The sequence below is a fragment of the Anabas testudineus genome, chromosome 17, assembly GCF_900324465.2.
Source record: "Anabas testudineus chromosome 17, fAnaTes1.2, whole genome shotgun sequence".
Lineage (NCBI taxonomy): Eukaryota > Metazoa > Chordata > Actinopteri > Anabantiformes > Anabantidae > Anabas > Anabas testudineus.
In genome coordinates, this window is record NC_046626.1 from 15,890,162 (window position 1) to 15,907,017 (window position 16,856).

A 16,856-nucleotide genomic window follows, 5' to 3' on the forward strand; every position below is an offset into this window, starting at 1 on the left:
GCTACAAGAGAACTCTGCAGGGCAGGATTACTAAACTACCTGCCAACAAAGCTAGAGCATTACGCAAAAAGTCTGGTACTACGAACAATAAATGGAAGATACGAAGGTAAACCAACTTTGTGTAATGGGATCTAAATGGATTTAACAGCCATTACATTTTAGATTCCTCATATTAAATAGTAAACTCCAACATAAACCCAGAAGATGCTGAGACACATCCTGATCACTAATTAGCTTTGGCACAAATACTAAACAAACCTTGTACAGTGCATGCCCCTTAGAGACCCACAGAGACAAAAACAAACATTTCATTGTACAATAAACCTTTAATAAATAGTTTGTCATAAGTTTCCCATATTTACATAATAACCACCATTTACTTATGTTGCCATTCTCATTTCTTGGCTAATTTTAGGCACACAAAGAGGGGGGTTCAGGCCACAAACCACATCGTAATAAAAACAGGAGTGGCTAGCAGGTACGTCTTGAGAAATATATAATATCTGCACCATACAACCAAATAGACCAATAGGTGGCCATCTCCTTGAGCAATAAATATATACATTTTCTGTACCTACAGGTGATTTTTGTACATGGGTTGTTTGCTAGGAAGCTGTAAGAGTGCACAATGGGCTGGTGCAGAATCTTCACAATTTGTGTAGGATCTGAATTTATGTGTTGGTCCAATAAATGATGATTAAAATGTTTGTGTGTGTGTGTTTGTATATATAGAGTCAATCAACAGCCTCCTGTTTAGTAACACCCCCTCTGAAATAATAAAAAAACAATATGACAAGTCAAAATGTTGACGGTATAGTATGGTCACGTATAGCTTGGCTTTGAACATTCAGTGACTTTTGTTGTGATCTACTGATAAATGTGGGAAAAATAAGCTTATCAAATTACTAACTAACCACAATGAAATGCTTGTTATTAAATGAGGACCGAGACCGAAAACAAACAGATGGACATTCAAAAATTTACCATCTAGCCACGATGATGAAAAAGAAGTTTTAAAAGGCTATAAAAATAGCATTAAAACTTAAATCTTCAGCCAAAGAAATTAAGACAAGAGGAAACAAAATGCAAGATATCCAAATCACTCAAGCGCACATACACACAAAGTACGACAAAAAAAAAGATTGGCACAAAATATATGTCGTTACAATTTGGTCACTAAAGTGGACTTGAGGCCTGTGGAAACTAAATGTTGAAAACTGGAACAGGAGTATTTTATGAGTTGATAGAATATTGTGTAAATTATGAAACTTTAATCCAATTACAGAGCTGCAGTTCAACTTGGACCTGCGCCGCCTGTTGGCAAGAAAAGTAACTGCAGGATGTGCACCAGGAAAATAACATTGAAGCTTGGCTACTTCTGTGAAAACTGTCATTTTCAAATAATTTGTCTTTATTACATTATTTACTTTTTTTTTTTTTTTTTTTTAAAGAGTTTTGTTTTAAGTATTATTATTTGTTGCAGTTTGTTAATTTGTTAATTTCCTGTTGGGGGGTGACATCAACATGTTCATTGGTCTGAACTACTGAGTCTGTGGAGCATGTGCAGCCTGTTACACGCGGATTTTTGAGTTACAGTTCTATTGAATATCTGATTTGTGTTTGAGATGTGTTGTGCCTGTTGACTAATTGTAGCATGGCAGCAAATTGTTTTATGCTTCATTATACTGCAGCAGCATGACTGATATTCTGTTTAATCTTATGATATTAATTCAAAGACTCTGTGTTAACAGTCAGTGTCAACACTAACATGCTGATAGCACTGTTCTAGCTCCAAAAGGTTGGAGGCTTTTGAAATAAAACCATGGTTCTGAAAACTTTAACCCTGATGGTGATAAATGTCAGGAAACAAAGTAAAAGGAAGGACATGAAAACAAAGGAATAAAAAGAGTGTAAGTGCTCCGATGGGAGCGATAGCAGAAGATTACAGAGCCTTCTCAGACCTCGGTCTTCATACAGGTTGCGTAATGTCTATATTAAGTCTTTTCAAGGCAACATTTGTTTCTTGAATTAAAAACTTGAAGCACAACTAGCCTTCAGTTTGAACAGAGAAAAATATACAACCCAAACTGTACTACTCATCTAGAGAATGGCAAGTAAACACTGAAAAACAGTTTCAGCTAATAAAGTGGTCTCTGTTGTACACTTCTCTCTGAAAGAAGTGTGATATTTTAACAAAGTGTGGCCTTACGAAGCTTCTTATATGTGAACTGGTTGACCCATTCTTACTGAGATTAGGCAGCGCCTCTCCAACACTGGTTGGAGAGACCTCTCTCAGATGCTGTGCTTCCCTGCTGTGCATACAGAGGAAGAACTGTGTTCCCTTCTTGGATGCTTTAACAGAGCTGTAGTCGCAACGACAGGCATCAGTACAGAAGTTAGCTTATGAAAGAACATCAGACAAGTGCTCAACTAACTGTTTGTTATACTCTCGTTGGACAAACAAGAGTATATGAGAAGTTGCCACTTTACCGGCTACAGAAGATAAAGAATCACACAGGGATTTAGTAACATTTGTGATCTGTAAATAACCCTCTCGCTCTTAAACCAGATCACTTCAGTTCTGTGTTGCACCAGGAGGGGGGCGAATTGTACGCTCCACTGTTACTGCCTTATAGAAACCAAGAAAGAGTCCAGCTCAGCCAATCACACACACGTTTCCACTGCAGCCCAAAAAATATTCAACTCACTCTTCAAACAGGGTCTTCAGAGAGTCCTCACAATACCCTCTCCAAACCAAAAAAAGAAAAGAAAAAAAAAAGGGGGGGGCTGCTAAGGAGCGAGTGCTCACTTTTGTACTGTGGACACAAAGACACAGACACAAACACCTCTTCATGGCAGTCAAGTCTGATGTTTGCCTGAGATGTGAGTGTGTCCATGTGGTTAAATGTGTGTCTCTGTCCATGTGTGCAGGGGTTCAGGAGTGGAGCGAGGATTTCTGCCCCCCGTAGCTGAGGTTATACACTGCTGTCCTCCAGCAGCGGCTCCTTGCCCTCAGCCCCGCTGCCCTGGGGGCTGTGTGAGTGACTCTGTGCTCCGTTGCTGTGCTTCTTGTAAGCACCGGGCCTCATGCCGGGCCCCGTGTGCTCTGGGATAAACAGGGCCACCAGCAGAGACAGCAGCACTGAGCATGCCCCAAACAGGAAGGGAGGACCTGGGATAATGGCACTCTGAAGAGAAAACGTTCGTGAATGTACTGCACATAAATCAGAAAATGATCAAATTCAGGATTTTGTGTTTTCTGGAGATAAACGCTCACCTCATCAGTGGGGTTGGCCATATTGGGTTTGGGACCTTTCTCAGAGCCGTCTGGTTCAGTCAGCTCCACGTGGAACAGGTAGAAGACAAAACCGTACAGGGCAGGGCCCAAACCGTTGCAGAGGCCCCGAATTCCTGTAATCATCCCCTGGACAACACCTACAGAGAGACAGCCATAAACAAGCCGAACTATTGTGAGGAAAGCACTTACTATAGTGATAACCAATAAGAATGATAATCCTGTTATTTCTCAAACAAATCAAAAGTATTCTTTTAGTATCACAGCCCTCAAATATCTGCCATCAGACAGTTGAGACAAAACTCACCTTGTTGGTCTGGGTCTGCATTACGGGACACGATGGCGCTGATGGCAGGGAAAGTGATGCTGGACATTGCTGCAACAGCTCCAGCTGCCCAAATCATCCTGCAAGCAACAACATACAGTTGTTGAGGATACAAACAAAATTATTAACCTTTCAAAAATTGGGTTTATTCACATGGCTGAAGGTTATTAGGTCTACTATAGTTAAAACCTTATCTTAAAAGAAAAAAAAAAAAATCTCCATTTAAATAAATAATGGAAATGTCAAATCCAACAACAGCTGTGACTGAGTTTTTCCAGTTTAAAATGTCAAAGCTAATTTCCCATTAAGCTGTACTTTGTATTCCATTTAGTAAAAGAAACTGTTTCTTACCCTTTTTGCAAACATAGAAAGATTTCTTAGCATAATTTATAATGTGGTCAACTTAACCTTTGTTTAACTCAATTTTCAGGGTATTGACCAAAGCAGAGAACAACCAGGAGACATGTTGTGAATGTTTTCTTTCAGAATCAATAGATATTACGGCTGGTCTATCTTTCCCTTCAGGCCAAAACAACACAGCACGTTGATGAAGCTGTTATGATCTCACTTCAGGAGAAATTAAACCGACCTGCTTCTGAAGGAGTTTGTTGTTTGGTGAAAAACACATTCATTCATCATCGTCAGGGTTTAGGTAAATAAATAACAGTTGCACCACCACTTTTATTTAAAACATATAAAGTAGTAACACTGTGCATATGTTAGTACTGCTAACAGAAACCATTTAAACTATTATCAGACCAACAAAATGCTTCAGATTGCTAGATTGTTCCCTATAATGAATGTCCATTTTCAATTTACAGTGTCACTGCCACCACTATTAAATAAGTCTATGCTCCCCTCTGGTGGTACGTCAGGGAATTATAACAACAAAACAGACAAGTCAAAAACAAGGAGAGGTTCTGGAGCATTGAAATAAAGTTTTTCATTAATTTCTGGAAATGTATTAAATGTTTGTTAGATCAGCAATGCTTGTGACCTCTCTCAGAGACTCTGCTGTAATGTATCTCTATTGACTTTTGTGAAACTTGGACACACTTGGGAACCTGAGCTCCACTATTACTAGTGTAACCAGGGATGCAGACAGAACCACATAATGCATAAGCTGAACCAAAAAGTCACAACTACGTGTGTGGTGTCAATTCCATTGCATCATGTAGCAGAAATGGGTGTCTATAGGAAACAGTGTTACTGACCAGGGCTGAGAGCCGAAGCCATACCATGCCAGCTGGAGGATCTGGAAGCCAAGGCCGAGCAGGATTGTGTTCTTATTTCCTATTGAACGCATCAAGATTCCCAACACCACCGTCTAGGAAAACATACCACAGAAGTTCAGTTTGTTTATATTTCATATCACCTTTCAGATGAACTGCTGTTTTCTTTATCTTGAGTAGGGTTATGGGTTTAAATAGCAGTTGAATTGGGTCTGTTTCTAAGTTAATAAAATACCCACATACACTGCCCATCCTAAAAAAAACCAAAAGTCAACACCTGGATATAACTAAGCAAATAGGTAGGAGCTTCCCACTGAATAATTACTGCATGGATGCTGCAGTTGGAATTACCCGAATTACCAGGTTAGTGCAACAAAGGACATTTTCTTCCCTTATGTCAGGGGCAAATTCCAAGATGACAATTTCAGGACTCATCGGGATCAAATTCTGAAGGAGTTGTTCAGGGAGCATAACACATCGTTTTCACACATTGTTTGGCCACCACAGAGTCCAGACCTTAACCCCATAGAGAATCTTTGGGATGTGCTGGAGAAGACTTTGTGCAGAGGTCCGACTCTCCATCATCAACACAAGATCTAGGTGAGTAATTAATGCAACTCTGGACGGGAATAAATGTTTTGACATTGCAGAAGCTTGCTGAAATGATGCCATGGTGAATGCGTGCCGTAATCCAAGCTAAAGGCAGCAACAAAATATTAGACTATGTTTTTTTTTTTGATGGGCAGTGAATTTTAAATCTCTGAGTATTTTGTTCACATTCTATCTAACTCTTCTCTCTCTGTACTACAGACAAATATTGCAATTAAAATCGGTTAATTGACAAAATAAATGCTCAATAGTAATAAAATCAAATGTGATGACAGGGTAGCTCAATATTACATACAAATACTAATCCAAAAGTATTTTTCTCCCCCTTTACCTGAGCTAGTATGGAGAGGATCCCCAGAACAGCAATAAAGGCAGCCACTGTCTCTGATGAGAAGCGTATAACCTGGGGGAGAGAATGTAAGATAACAGGTTAGGACGTGCGACAAACAAGTATCAACACAAAGTCAAACACTTTTCACACTCAAATGGCAAAGGACACAATAAAAACGGGGGTTTCTTTGTGGCCTAACAGCTTTTACTACAGCTGTACAGAGAGCGGCAGGGACAAGGCAAGTGTCACGAGGTGCGTTTAATGTATATCAACATAGACGGAAATATAATTAAGTCGTTCTGGCAAAAAGAGGGCATTTGGGTGTGGTAACCTTAGCTCCAATGGTCCAGAAGAAATTTGTTATCATTTTCGAGACAGTTGGAGAGAGGTATGAGATGCCGTATGTCTGACTTGACCGACTGGTTTATTTGACACCGTTTACATAAACATGACAATTCACAGTTGAAGCAGTTTAGAAAGAAGAGCTGATCATGCCATCTCAGAGCTGCCAGCTGCATTCAGTCTATAAATAAATATCCGTTTCTGGCTACTTGCATTTTAAAATGCATTTTGCTGAGGCACCTAATAGATTTGCTCTACTTATTCACACAATGAGACAGGCTTCTCAGCACAACCCACTGATCTAATCTTAAAGTGATAGTAATAGTGTGTGAGATTATTCCTTTACTTTATCCATTTTACACTTCACAAACTGTTTAATATCAGAAACATGTGGTAGCAAAAAAATGTTTGCATGTCCAATCCAAAGGTGTTACCTGTCTGAGATAGAGGAAGAAGCTCGAGTACTGGCCGGCCTCAGGGAGGTAGGAGAGAAACACCGTGATACAGATGAGAAGCACCGTGGAGTCCTGGCCCACTTTACGCAGAGACTGTCCGAGGAACAGCAAGAACAACAGAACTAATTACAAGAATTCAAAACACCAACGATTTCAGCAGTTTTTCCTGATCACTTCAACATGTTTCCTTTATTAAATTTTCAATTTAAACCTTCAGCAAAAAAATTGACAAAAACCTCCATCAGGACAGAAAAATGGTTATATAAATTTAATATGTGGCTATGCATCATCGCAGGATTTGATGAGTGAATGAAACGATTGTATTCAAGTTTTTTGATTGAAACAATGTGGGCACTGTCCATGTTTCACAGCAGCACAAAGTATGTTTCCAGCATGAGGATCATTGCTAACATTAAATTTTAAAGTTAATCTCAAGAATAAAAAACTTACACGCAGTGGTTTAACCTTAAATTAGGCCAGTGGTTTCCAAACCAAGCCCTCCAGGGCATAACTGACTAAATTAATAACAACATTAATAAATAAACAATTGCACTTTTACTCACAGCGAAGGGGTCAGCCTGTTCCCAGGAGATGGGTGCTCCCCACGATGCTGGCCTCATCTTCTCCGGCAGCGACTCTGGTACAGCCACCAGGATGAAGCAGATGTCAAGCAGGGCAATGGCTGTGGCCAGGATCACCACCAAGGTGTCACTGTAGTTCGATGACAGGTATGCTCCTATGGCTGGGCTGGTAACCAGGCTAGCTGCAAAGGTAGCCGATACCTGTATGAACGAGAAATTGAGGTGAGCAAACCATCACAGTGATCAATGTTTAATGCATGATAATGAATTGTACTGTTAAAGTGTGAAAGTGAACACGAGTGAAACATCTTTTCCCATGAGCCCTAGGCATGGGCAGGCAAAATGTCAAGGTCTCAACAGAAAAGGTGAGTCCATGTGAGAGTCGACAGGTGGCAGAGGACTCAGACATGTCTGGAGTCACAGAGGACTGAATGCTGAAGATGTTTTAGACAGCAGAGATCAATGCTGAAGTAACAATTGTACAAGAGAGTTGGTGAGTTACTCAGAGCCAAAAGTACTGCTTATTTTATTAGGTTTTCAAAACCTAATTTATTCACTTGCCAATTTGTTTGAAATCATTGAAATTTAAGTGGGTGGTTAATAACAAATTTTCCTGTGGTGTGACAAACCCTTTTTGAAAGTGTCGTGTGTTACAGGATTCCCATGGGATTATTTCACCATTTATAACATCACTGGGATGGCACAGGAAGAAAAGGTCTATACAAAATGCTAGAAGTTCTGTTTTCTATTTTATTTAGTATTACTTATTTTATTATTTTATATAGGTTCTGACTACTTGGACCTGTGTGGATTGACACATATTGCACCTGCCAAAACAAACCCAAAGACAAATGCAAGCTATGGATTGGAGTCAGAAGACAAATTTGAAAAAACAAAACATCAAAATGGGATTGTGATTATTCTACTGGGATTGGGATGGAACAGTATTTTTGTTTGAGTGTGACAGGACAGTCTCTCTCTCTCTACTCCAAACAAATATTTATTACTACTTTACCAGGACTTTAAGATTTGCAAACTTGTAATTTGTTCTCAGGTCTTTTTTGATTTACTTTTTTTTTACTAAATAAATCTCTAAAAAATAAAGTAAATAACTCACACATATTTTATTGTGACATTTGGTCACTTTTATCTATTGTTGTCTACTGTACTCCTTACCAAACCATACGCTGTGCTCCTCTCATGCTCCTGTGTGATATCAGCCACATAAGCAAAGATCACAGAGAAGGTAACGGCGAACACGCCAGACATGGAGATGACTGCAAAGTACCACCTGAAATAAGAAAACAGTTGTCAGCATAAATAAAAATGATTAAAGTAGAACTCTTTAAACTGAACTGTAATGCCATTCATACATCCTGTGCTCTGGCTTTATACCCGCAGCCATGCAGAATTAAACAATCATGACATTGACAACCTTTTATCTTTGCATATATTCACCACTAATATAGATGCTAGCCACATTAAAAAGGAAAGAAAAAGAAATAAATCAAACATTCTGGCTCCACCTTGCGAGGAATTTAACTTGCAGAGTTATCAGTGTTTACACTCACCATGGGCTGATCTTCATAAGTGGAATGGGCGCACATGTGAAGAAGACCGTTAGCAGCAGGAAGGACTTGCGTCCCCATACGTCTGACAATGCTCCAATCAGTGGAGCACTCAGAAATGATAACAGGCCCTAGAAAGGACAGAGGGAGAAATAGGAGATGACATTGGATATTAATAAACACAGAGGAAGAAACATGGTAAACAGAGAGCTAGAAATGGAGAACTTTAGTGGATAACAGCCATTTTTAAAACTTACTTTGGTCGAGGGAGACGCACAAAAAGTAACTGCAGTCTTTGTATGACAATACCAATTTACACTGCCCCTCCCAAAAAAACATCACCCGGCTTTAACTAAGCGAATAGGTAAGAGCCTACCATTGAAAAATTACTGCATGGATGATTATGTTTCAGCTGGAAACAAGTTATTCACACCTAACTGATGAAGTGAGTAGCTTCTCAATTCTTAAACAACCATGTCTGAAGACACATCCTGTGGTCATGGAAAATGTGTTAATTTGTTTCAGATGGGTCAAATTATTGACATGAATCAAGCAAAGAGAAAACATCTAGGGAGATTGATGAAACTACTAAAACTGGGTTAAGTACTGCCCAGTGGAAGAAGGTCATGTGGTCTGATGAGTCCAGATTTACCCTGTTCCAGAGTGATGGGAGCATCAGGGTAAGAAGAGAGGTGGGTATCATACCTATTTCCTATAAGCCTTTGGGGGCAGTAAGTCTGCACTGGAATAAATGTTGAGACATTGCAGAAGCTTACTGAAATGAAGCCAATGTGAATGTGTGCCATAATCAAAGCTAAAGACTGTCAAACCAAAAGTGTGTGACTTTTTTTTTTAAAGGCAATGTAGTATATAATCTAGAATTACATCGTTATAGTGATTCACAAATTTTAGATGTGGCTGCAGAGTTAATCCTCTGTTAAACCCCATACAATTATTTCTATTGTCTGGGCAATTCAACACTGTATGCAGCTTTTAAAGTCTGGTATTGGAGTTATTGTAGCTGGCAGACTAGATAAACACAGTACTGACTGACACACTGGTCTTTAAAATGTTACCTTGCTCACAGAAGAAGAACTGTTCAAAATAATGCTTTGTTTTTCCTGTCACCACAGAATTATTCTGTCAGCATGTTCTTATTTACTTCTGTCATGACAAAACAAATTGATGTCACTCGGATTGATCAACCCAGTTTAAATGAACATTTCCTCTTGATTGCAGAGAAATTACTACTTCATCACATAGCAATAATGTGTTGGCAACAGTTGTCATCACAATAAAACTGAAAATCTACTGACAGGGCACACTCAAGGTACTTCAAATGTGGTTACGTTAAGCTATTCTGTCGGCAAATGGGGAACCTGCAACGGTTATTGGACAACATGCAGGTGTTGACATGCACCTGATTTAATGTCTAGCAGGGCGTTGCTGAACAAGAGCACACATGCTCAGCCAATGTTCCATAGGCAAAAAAATGCAAGACAAACTTGCAGCTCAGAATACTAAGACAAACTGTAAAAGCACAGAGAAGACAACACATTTCTACTATTCCTTGTGAACACCACTGAACAACTACAGCAGGGCAACTGCCATAACCAAATAAAAAGACTGAGAACTGTGGAACTGTGTTTTGTTGATTTGCATGTGCTCCCATTAAAGTGCCATCATGGCAGATTGAATTTCAAACCTTGTTTTCTGTTTGTGTGTGCTACTGTCTCTTACCTTGACACCATGAATTAACCCATTCATCAGGAATGTGTGTTGGGGGAATGTCTGGTGCAATACCTGCAGAATAAAAACAGATAACACCAGATGAAACCACTTTACACACAAAGTCTGTATTATGTTTCAAACAGAGACCTAGGTTGGTTTATATACCTTTCAGTGTTAAACTAGTGTCACTACATTGTAGAAACTAAAAAAACTAATGACAAAAAAAAAAAAATATATAAATATATATATAGACACACACACACACACATAATCCTCTCGCATGGGTCTACAAACAAAAAGCATGGCGAAAGGCTGAGCTGAAGGAAGAGTGGAGGGAAAAAAGAGCTTCTTCTATCATTTGGAAATGGTACAGCAAGAAATCAGATGTGAATTAAACCCCCCCGATTTTATGGAAATGTAATGTATTCCACGACTTCAAGCACAAACATCACCAACAAGAAGTGGAGAACCTGGCAGATGTTGGACTAACAACAGTAAGCAAATATATTTCATTCATGTTTTGTCAGCGTCTTTGCCGGTTCCCACCCCTATGTTGAAAGAAGTAAATGCTGACAAACTGGCACTTCATCGTCCAAGCAGGATGCTAGCTTTCTCCTTGGTCCTGATTGGTGTTGTTGCTCGTTAAAATAAACAGGTCAGATCAGTTGTTAATAATTAAGGTTAATTTTGGCTTAACCTGATGACAGGTCAAAATGAAACTTGCTGTAAGTGTTTTCTCTCTGCAAACAGGTTTACACACAGGACAGGGGAGCACACTGTAACACTGTGAAATAAGGGTGGTTTGTTTTGTAATTATATATCCTAATAAACAGCTATACTTCATGGGTTAGTTCTAGTCTGGCTGTCCTCTGCAGTGCATTTCAAAATTCAGAAGTACAATGACATCATGGATCATTTTAACAGGTTGTATATATTCACTGTTTTGCAATTTGTTTCCATTTTATTTTATGTAATTATTCATTTTTCATTGTAATTGACTGTTGACATAACATTTTAAATAAAGATATCTTAAAATAACTAGATAAGTAAACTTAACCAATCTTGCCTTCTTACCGAGTACAGAGAGCTTCACACAGGGCAATGACCGGCATGCTGAGAATCATTAAACTGAGTTACTCAGTTAGACACTCTGCAACAAACATATATTCATTCTTCATGTGAGTGATAATAGTCTTATTTTGGTCATAAAGGTGACAGGCAAGGGACTACCTACATGTTGTGCATCCAAGTTTGAACTTAAATACATTTTCATACCAGTCACTGGGAGTTCTTAGATACACACTGAAAGAAGTAAAGTTGTTGTTGATTTGTTATCACCTGACAGGTAAACTCTCACTTTGTTTGTTGTCAAGTAGTCAAGAGAGCTCCAAAGCTAATTAAGTGACCATTTTTGCTCTGAATAAAGCATTGCCATGGTTACAGGTGTCATTCACATTACTGTCAGAAACATGACAGAGTAAATTTGCCTGCGACTCGCTTTGTTTCAATGTGCTCTGCTGAGGGTGAACATTTACTCTTTAGTAAATATGTAGACAACATATCTGACCTAACAATAATAGATGGGGGATATCAAATTTCTAAACTCAAATGATCTTTTTAGAGGACAAACTGTTTTGCTGGGACACTGCTTCATTATCATGCAGATTTCATTGCAGAGTTTTAATTAGAAATCTCTCAAAAAGCAGTACACATACCTCACCATAGTCCTCTAAATTTTATTTGATTGTATAAAATTTGGATACAAATAAACAATAGTTGCTTTTCTATTTTTAAAAAGGGGATTTTAAGAGTTTTGTTAGTGACCATGCTTAGTTTAAAATATTTACAGCCACACACAGTATTTCTACAGGGCTAAAGGGTTATTCCAAGTTAAAATCCACGTTTAGCTCAAAGTCCAAAACATCAGTGTACAGCACATAGAGTTATTGACATCAGTGTGGGAACATGAAGCCTTAGTTTCATTTATGATATGTGGAACTTAAGTGAAACTGAACAACAGGATCTGGTTATTGTTCAGGGTTACAGAGGGAAAGCTCATAACGTAGCTAAGAATCTCCTCTGTTCCTCTGGGAGTTTGTTACCCAACACACACAAACTGTGAATGCTCAGAGAAGACTGTTGCTGCTGGATACTAATGAAGCTGTGTGCTCATTGGGAGCAGTGAACTAGTCCCTCTCATCTTCAGACGCCCTCTGATTAGTCCAAAATGCAAAACCTGCCCCCGCCCAGGGATCTTGACAGCAACAAACCCGCAGTAATTAATGCTTAAGAGTTACACATACAACCACCTCTTCAAACATGAGACTGCTTGAAAGTATGCACCACAGAAGCCTGTCTGGTTCACATCATCTGGCTCACAGATGTTTGCTCATCATTTGTTTGTGATACTAGTTTCTAAATTCTAGTGCATATAATTCTGTATACAGTTATATTTTGTAAGGTCTTAACCCTTACACTGTGAAGTGCAAAACTATTTAGACTGGTGCAGAGAACAGGAATTCAATGAATGCAAAGTTTGGATGATGCCAAAAAAAGGGAAATATAGTACACAATTCTGGTAAGAAATGAAGCATTTTACTGTTATGAGTCATCTTAGCACTTTGCTTACACAATTTATCAGTTTGGGAAGAAATTATCATCTGTATATATATTTATCCTTTAGACTAATGATTTGGGTGGGGACATTTTTTAAAAAACAAAATAAAAACCTTTGATGCTGTTTAAGTTGCTTGTAGCAAAACCCTGAACTACCCAACTCAGCAGAGGACTGAGGTAAATGTGTGGCGTGTTTGTCTGGTTAACCTCTGTGCTGTGGCCTTACAACACAAACCAGTGACCCCGTGATAAGTCTTTTCAACAAAGAAATGGTGCTCAGACAATACAACTGTTTGATGCCCTTTTCATATTTTTCAGCCTATTAGGGCATGGCCAAACATCTGCCAACACACACAAACAAAAAACAAGACTGTGTCACTGAGGGCCTGGCTCATGCGATTAGGCATTCAATTATTCATAGACACTGATGGGCCTTGTGTGATTCCAGTCAATGGGAAATGGCACTCTGGCTGGGTTTTCAGAGAAGAGAGGTGTGGGCGTATGAATACATTACAAACTGTTATGTCAGTTTACAAAACAGTATGTCTATGTGTATATGGGCTTACCGTGAGCATAGGGGTAGTGAGGAGACCCCATGCAAAAAATTCCAGGAAGATGACCACCACAGCATGGTAAACACTGGGCTCACCAATTCCCTGAGGCTGGATAGAGGCAGAGAAAAGGTGATTAGTCAACGACATCTCAACATACATTTAAGTGCATGTTAATGGTAACACATTAACAGGTTCAACTCTAAACTGAAATCCATTTACAGACAGCATGCACCTAATGATATTTGGGCAAATTAGATAGATACTAGATAACAAACAGACAGACAGTTGAGCAAGAGTGTGTAAAAGGTCTTTGGAGGAAGTATCTACACAGACGGTAATTCTGAAATGAGTCATTACAGCACTAAAGTTTGAATTTAAATAGACATATTACTTATTACTATTACATTAGATACATTTTTGTGCATGTATCTATTGAAAAATGCTGACAAGAAACAATCATTCAAAATACAAAAACCTAAATCCTGAGATGACCCAGCCTGACATTGTGAGACAACATGATTAAGCTGTTTACATGATATCTGCACTGTCAGCTATATTGCATTATATATAATTGACATGAGTGGAAATAAAGACCCAAAAACTAAACAAGTAAAGATTAGTAATTTCATCAAGGCATTCATTTTTATATATTACTATGTAATCTGTGATGGTGTTTCCAACTTTTTTTTGTTTAGTTTTGAGTAATACACATATAGAAATGCTTTTTATCTTTATTTAAACCCTTCCCTGGAAAGGAAGTCACTTTACTGCAGCGCTGTAAAATCTATACAAGTCAGTAAGGTGAAGAGAAAAGTGTGATGGAGTGAGCTTGGATTCTTAGCAAGATGTTTGGCAGGAAACACAGTGAGGTGCAGTAATTGTGGAGATTGTAAAGTAGGCCAGGAGCAACTTAACAAAGACACTAGCTGCTAGTTTACTTGTTTGTGTGGTTTTTCAATTCCCCATGTGGAAAGGGTGAGAGCATCATAGAGAACCAGTATACAGGCCTGAGTATGACAGCTTGCAGAGCAAATCAGATTAACTACCACCCTCTTTGTTTTACGGTATATATGATCATGCCACATGCTTTACTGAAGAAAATGAGGAACAATATTTAACTGCCTCATTACAGCAATGTTGTAACTTCCTGTCCAATGAAATGATGACCAGTTGAGTATTTAGTGGCTGCATTTCGCCATCAACCAGTGAGCATCTAAACCTATTAGATGCAAATGTTGCATGCTTAAAGTGAAATCTAAATGGGCTGAGTAGTCAATCTAAGCTGCAATAATAATAATAATAACATGAACTATGGGCTTAACTGGAAAGGAGCCACATTATGTCAGGTGTAGACAAATGGCTGTTATCAAGGTAACAAGACCATTACTGTGGGAAAATTACAATTCTTGCTCTGTTCATTATGGTTACAACTTTGTGCGTCTTCATATGGACATCCAGCTGGTTTGGCATAGCTGGCCAACTGATTACATAACCAGCACTAATGGTTCACTGTATTTATAACAATTCTGCCATACTCACACTTTGCCAACAGACTGATTTGAACACTGATCACTTCCAATATCAAAATGATCCCAATCATGAGAGTTTCTGATGATCACATTGAGCTACCAATGTAACACCAGACGACTCGAAATGTGACAAACAACAAGGCCTGTATGATATTTAAACATACTTTAACTCAGATTATGACCAGCCAGCTTGTAGCTAGTCATAAACTACGTTATACAACTGATGTAATCTTCAGTAGTAGCAGAAAATAAGTTATTTTTACTTGTGCAATATTGACTTGTTAATTTTCAATTGGCATTGAAACACTAGAGTTAAAACGTCTTACCTTCGCCCATTTATAAACCACATTATTCTCCAAGGACACTTTAAGTTGTGACAAGTTACCTTACATAGCCAGGTACTACAAAGAGCTATTTAAAGCTAGCTAAAACTCATTGTTTACTATAACAGAGTATAAATAACCTCAATTAAACACATATGCTAGTATGCTAATGCTACCCTAGCATCCGATTGGTGTGGAGCTAGCTTACTGATGCTCTGTCACACCTTATTTTTACTCAATGAGAGTAAGCGTGAGGTACCGTTAACACTAAGTGACGGTTTTACTGAGTTGCGCTAAAATTCATGTTAACTGAGTTACTTTGGAAAGATATCCGACAAAGAAAACCACAGGTAACGTTTACATTAGCCAGCTAGCGTTACCTGAGCTGACGTGTAAATGACTAGCTAACGTAGGCCGCTAACACTGCTATGTTAGCCACTTAGCTAGGCGGTCCCTTCACAGCCAGCTAACGGTTGACATTATCGGAGACAAACCACAAAACACGGAGAGCTATAACAAATTAAGCTACGACGGCAACAGTTATATGAAATAAACAAGGCCACTAACTAACCACAGCGGCTGAGAGCCAGTTTAGCACAAATGGCAAGCCAAGTTAACGAAGATAAATAAATATTTAACTCACACTTCCTCCATCTTTTATTATAATTTTCTTTGCAAGAAGAATGCTGCGGTTCAGCCGCTTCTTCTTCTTTTTCTCCCCCGTCATTGTTAACTTATGTCCATTCTTGGTGTCAGAGGGTCATCGTTGCAGCGTTGCAAAATTAAAACAGTCTATTTATTTCGACCACTAAGCTCATAACACCTCGACAGTCGACTCCAGGCAGCTAGCAGCAAGCTAACGAATGATGATTTCTCATCCCCACCTCATTTCAACCCGTCTTCCTGAACTAAACCTGGACCCACCCCTAACATGCATTGCCGCTCACGGATTGGTCCTTTGATAAAAATGCGACTGCAAACGGAGTGTCTCATTGGCTCAGAAAAACATTCGGTGTTATTGATCGTCCAATGGTGATTGAGAACGTCACGCCGCGGGTAACAAAGAGGAAATCCCTTATTTAGTGAATGGCTGTGTTTATGAAGTGTCCAAGATGTCCAGCTGTTTCTGCAAGGACACAAAAATACAATTCACAAAAAGCATAGATCATTTATCTAAGCTTCCTCTATTTTGTACACTATGCTAATATCACCCAAAGTGGGTACTTAAAAGTTGAATCTAATTCCTGACAGAATAAGTCCTCCAACCTGAAGACGTTGTTACAGAAATACAATTATTGGTTTTTATTGTTTTTATAGAAGTACAGACAGTGTGTTATTATTATTGGTAGAGATACTTGAACATGT

General features: G+C 38.8%; 1 protein-coding gene across 1 annotated transcript; it reads right to left on the reverse strand.

The window, feature by feature from the left end:
* Nucleotides 1-306: 306 nt before the first annotated feature.
* hiat1a (hippocampus abundant transcript 1a) lies at nt 307-16,576 on the reverse strand. The gene is made up of 12 exons (XM_026375219.2): nt 16,135-16,576; nt 13,652-13,747; nt 10,479-10,541; nt 8,742-8,869; nt 8,347-8,461; nt 7,153-7,371; nt 6,569-6,682; nt 5,793-5,864; nt 4,835-4,947; nt 3,603-3,700; nt 3,278-3,435; nt 307-3,188 (listed from the first exon to the last, which is right to left on the reverse strand). The coding sequence occupies exons 1-12, from the start codon at nt 16,216-16,218 to the stop codon at nt 2,976-2,978; spliced, it is 1,473 nt and encodes a 490-aa protein (XP_026231004.1). The 5' UTR covers nt 16,219-16,576; the 3' UTR covers nt 307-2,975.
* Between the last annotated feature and the right edge of the window lie 280 nt (nt 16,577-16,856).

Excerpts from the sequence above, each read along its gene's own strand:
- hiat1a (XM_026375219.2), bottom strand. The coding sequence starts at position 16,218 with ATGACGGGGGAGAAAAAGAAGAAGAAGCGGCTGAACCGCAGCATTCTT. Across the intron at positions 8,870-10,478 it reads GGTTAATTCATGGTGTCAAG|GGCCTGTTATCATTTCTGAG; the intron begins GTAAGAGACAGT and ends TGTCCTTTCTAG. Across the intron at positions 6,683-7,152 it reads AACAGGCTGACCCCTTCGCT|TCTCTGCGTAAAGTGGGCCA; the intron begins GTGAGTAAAAGT and ends TTCCTCGGACAG.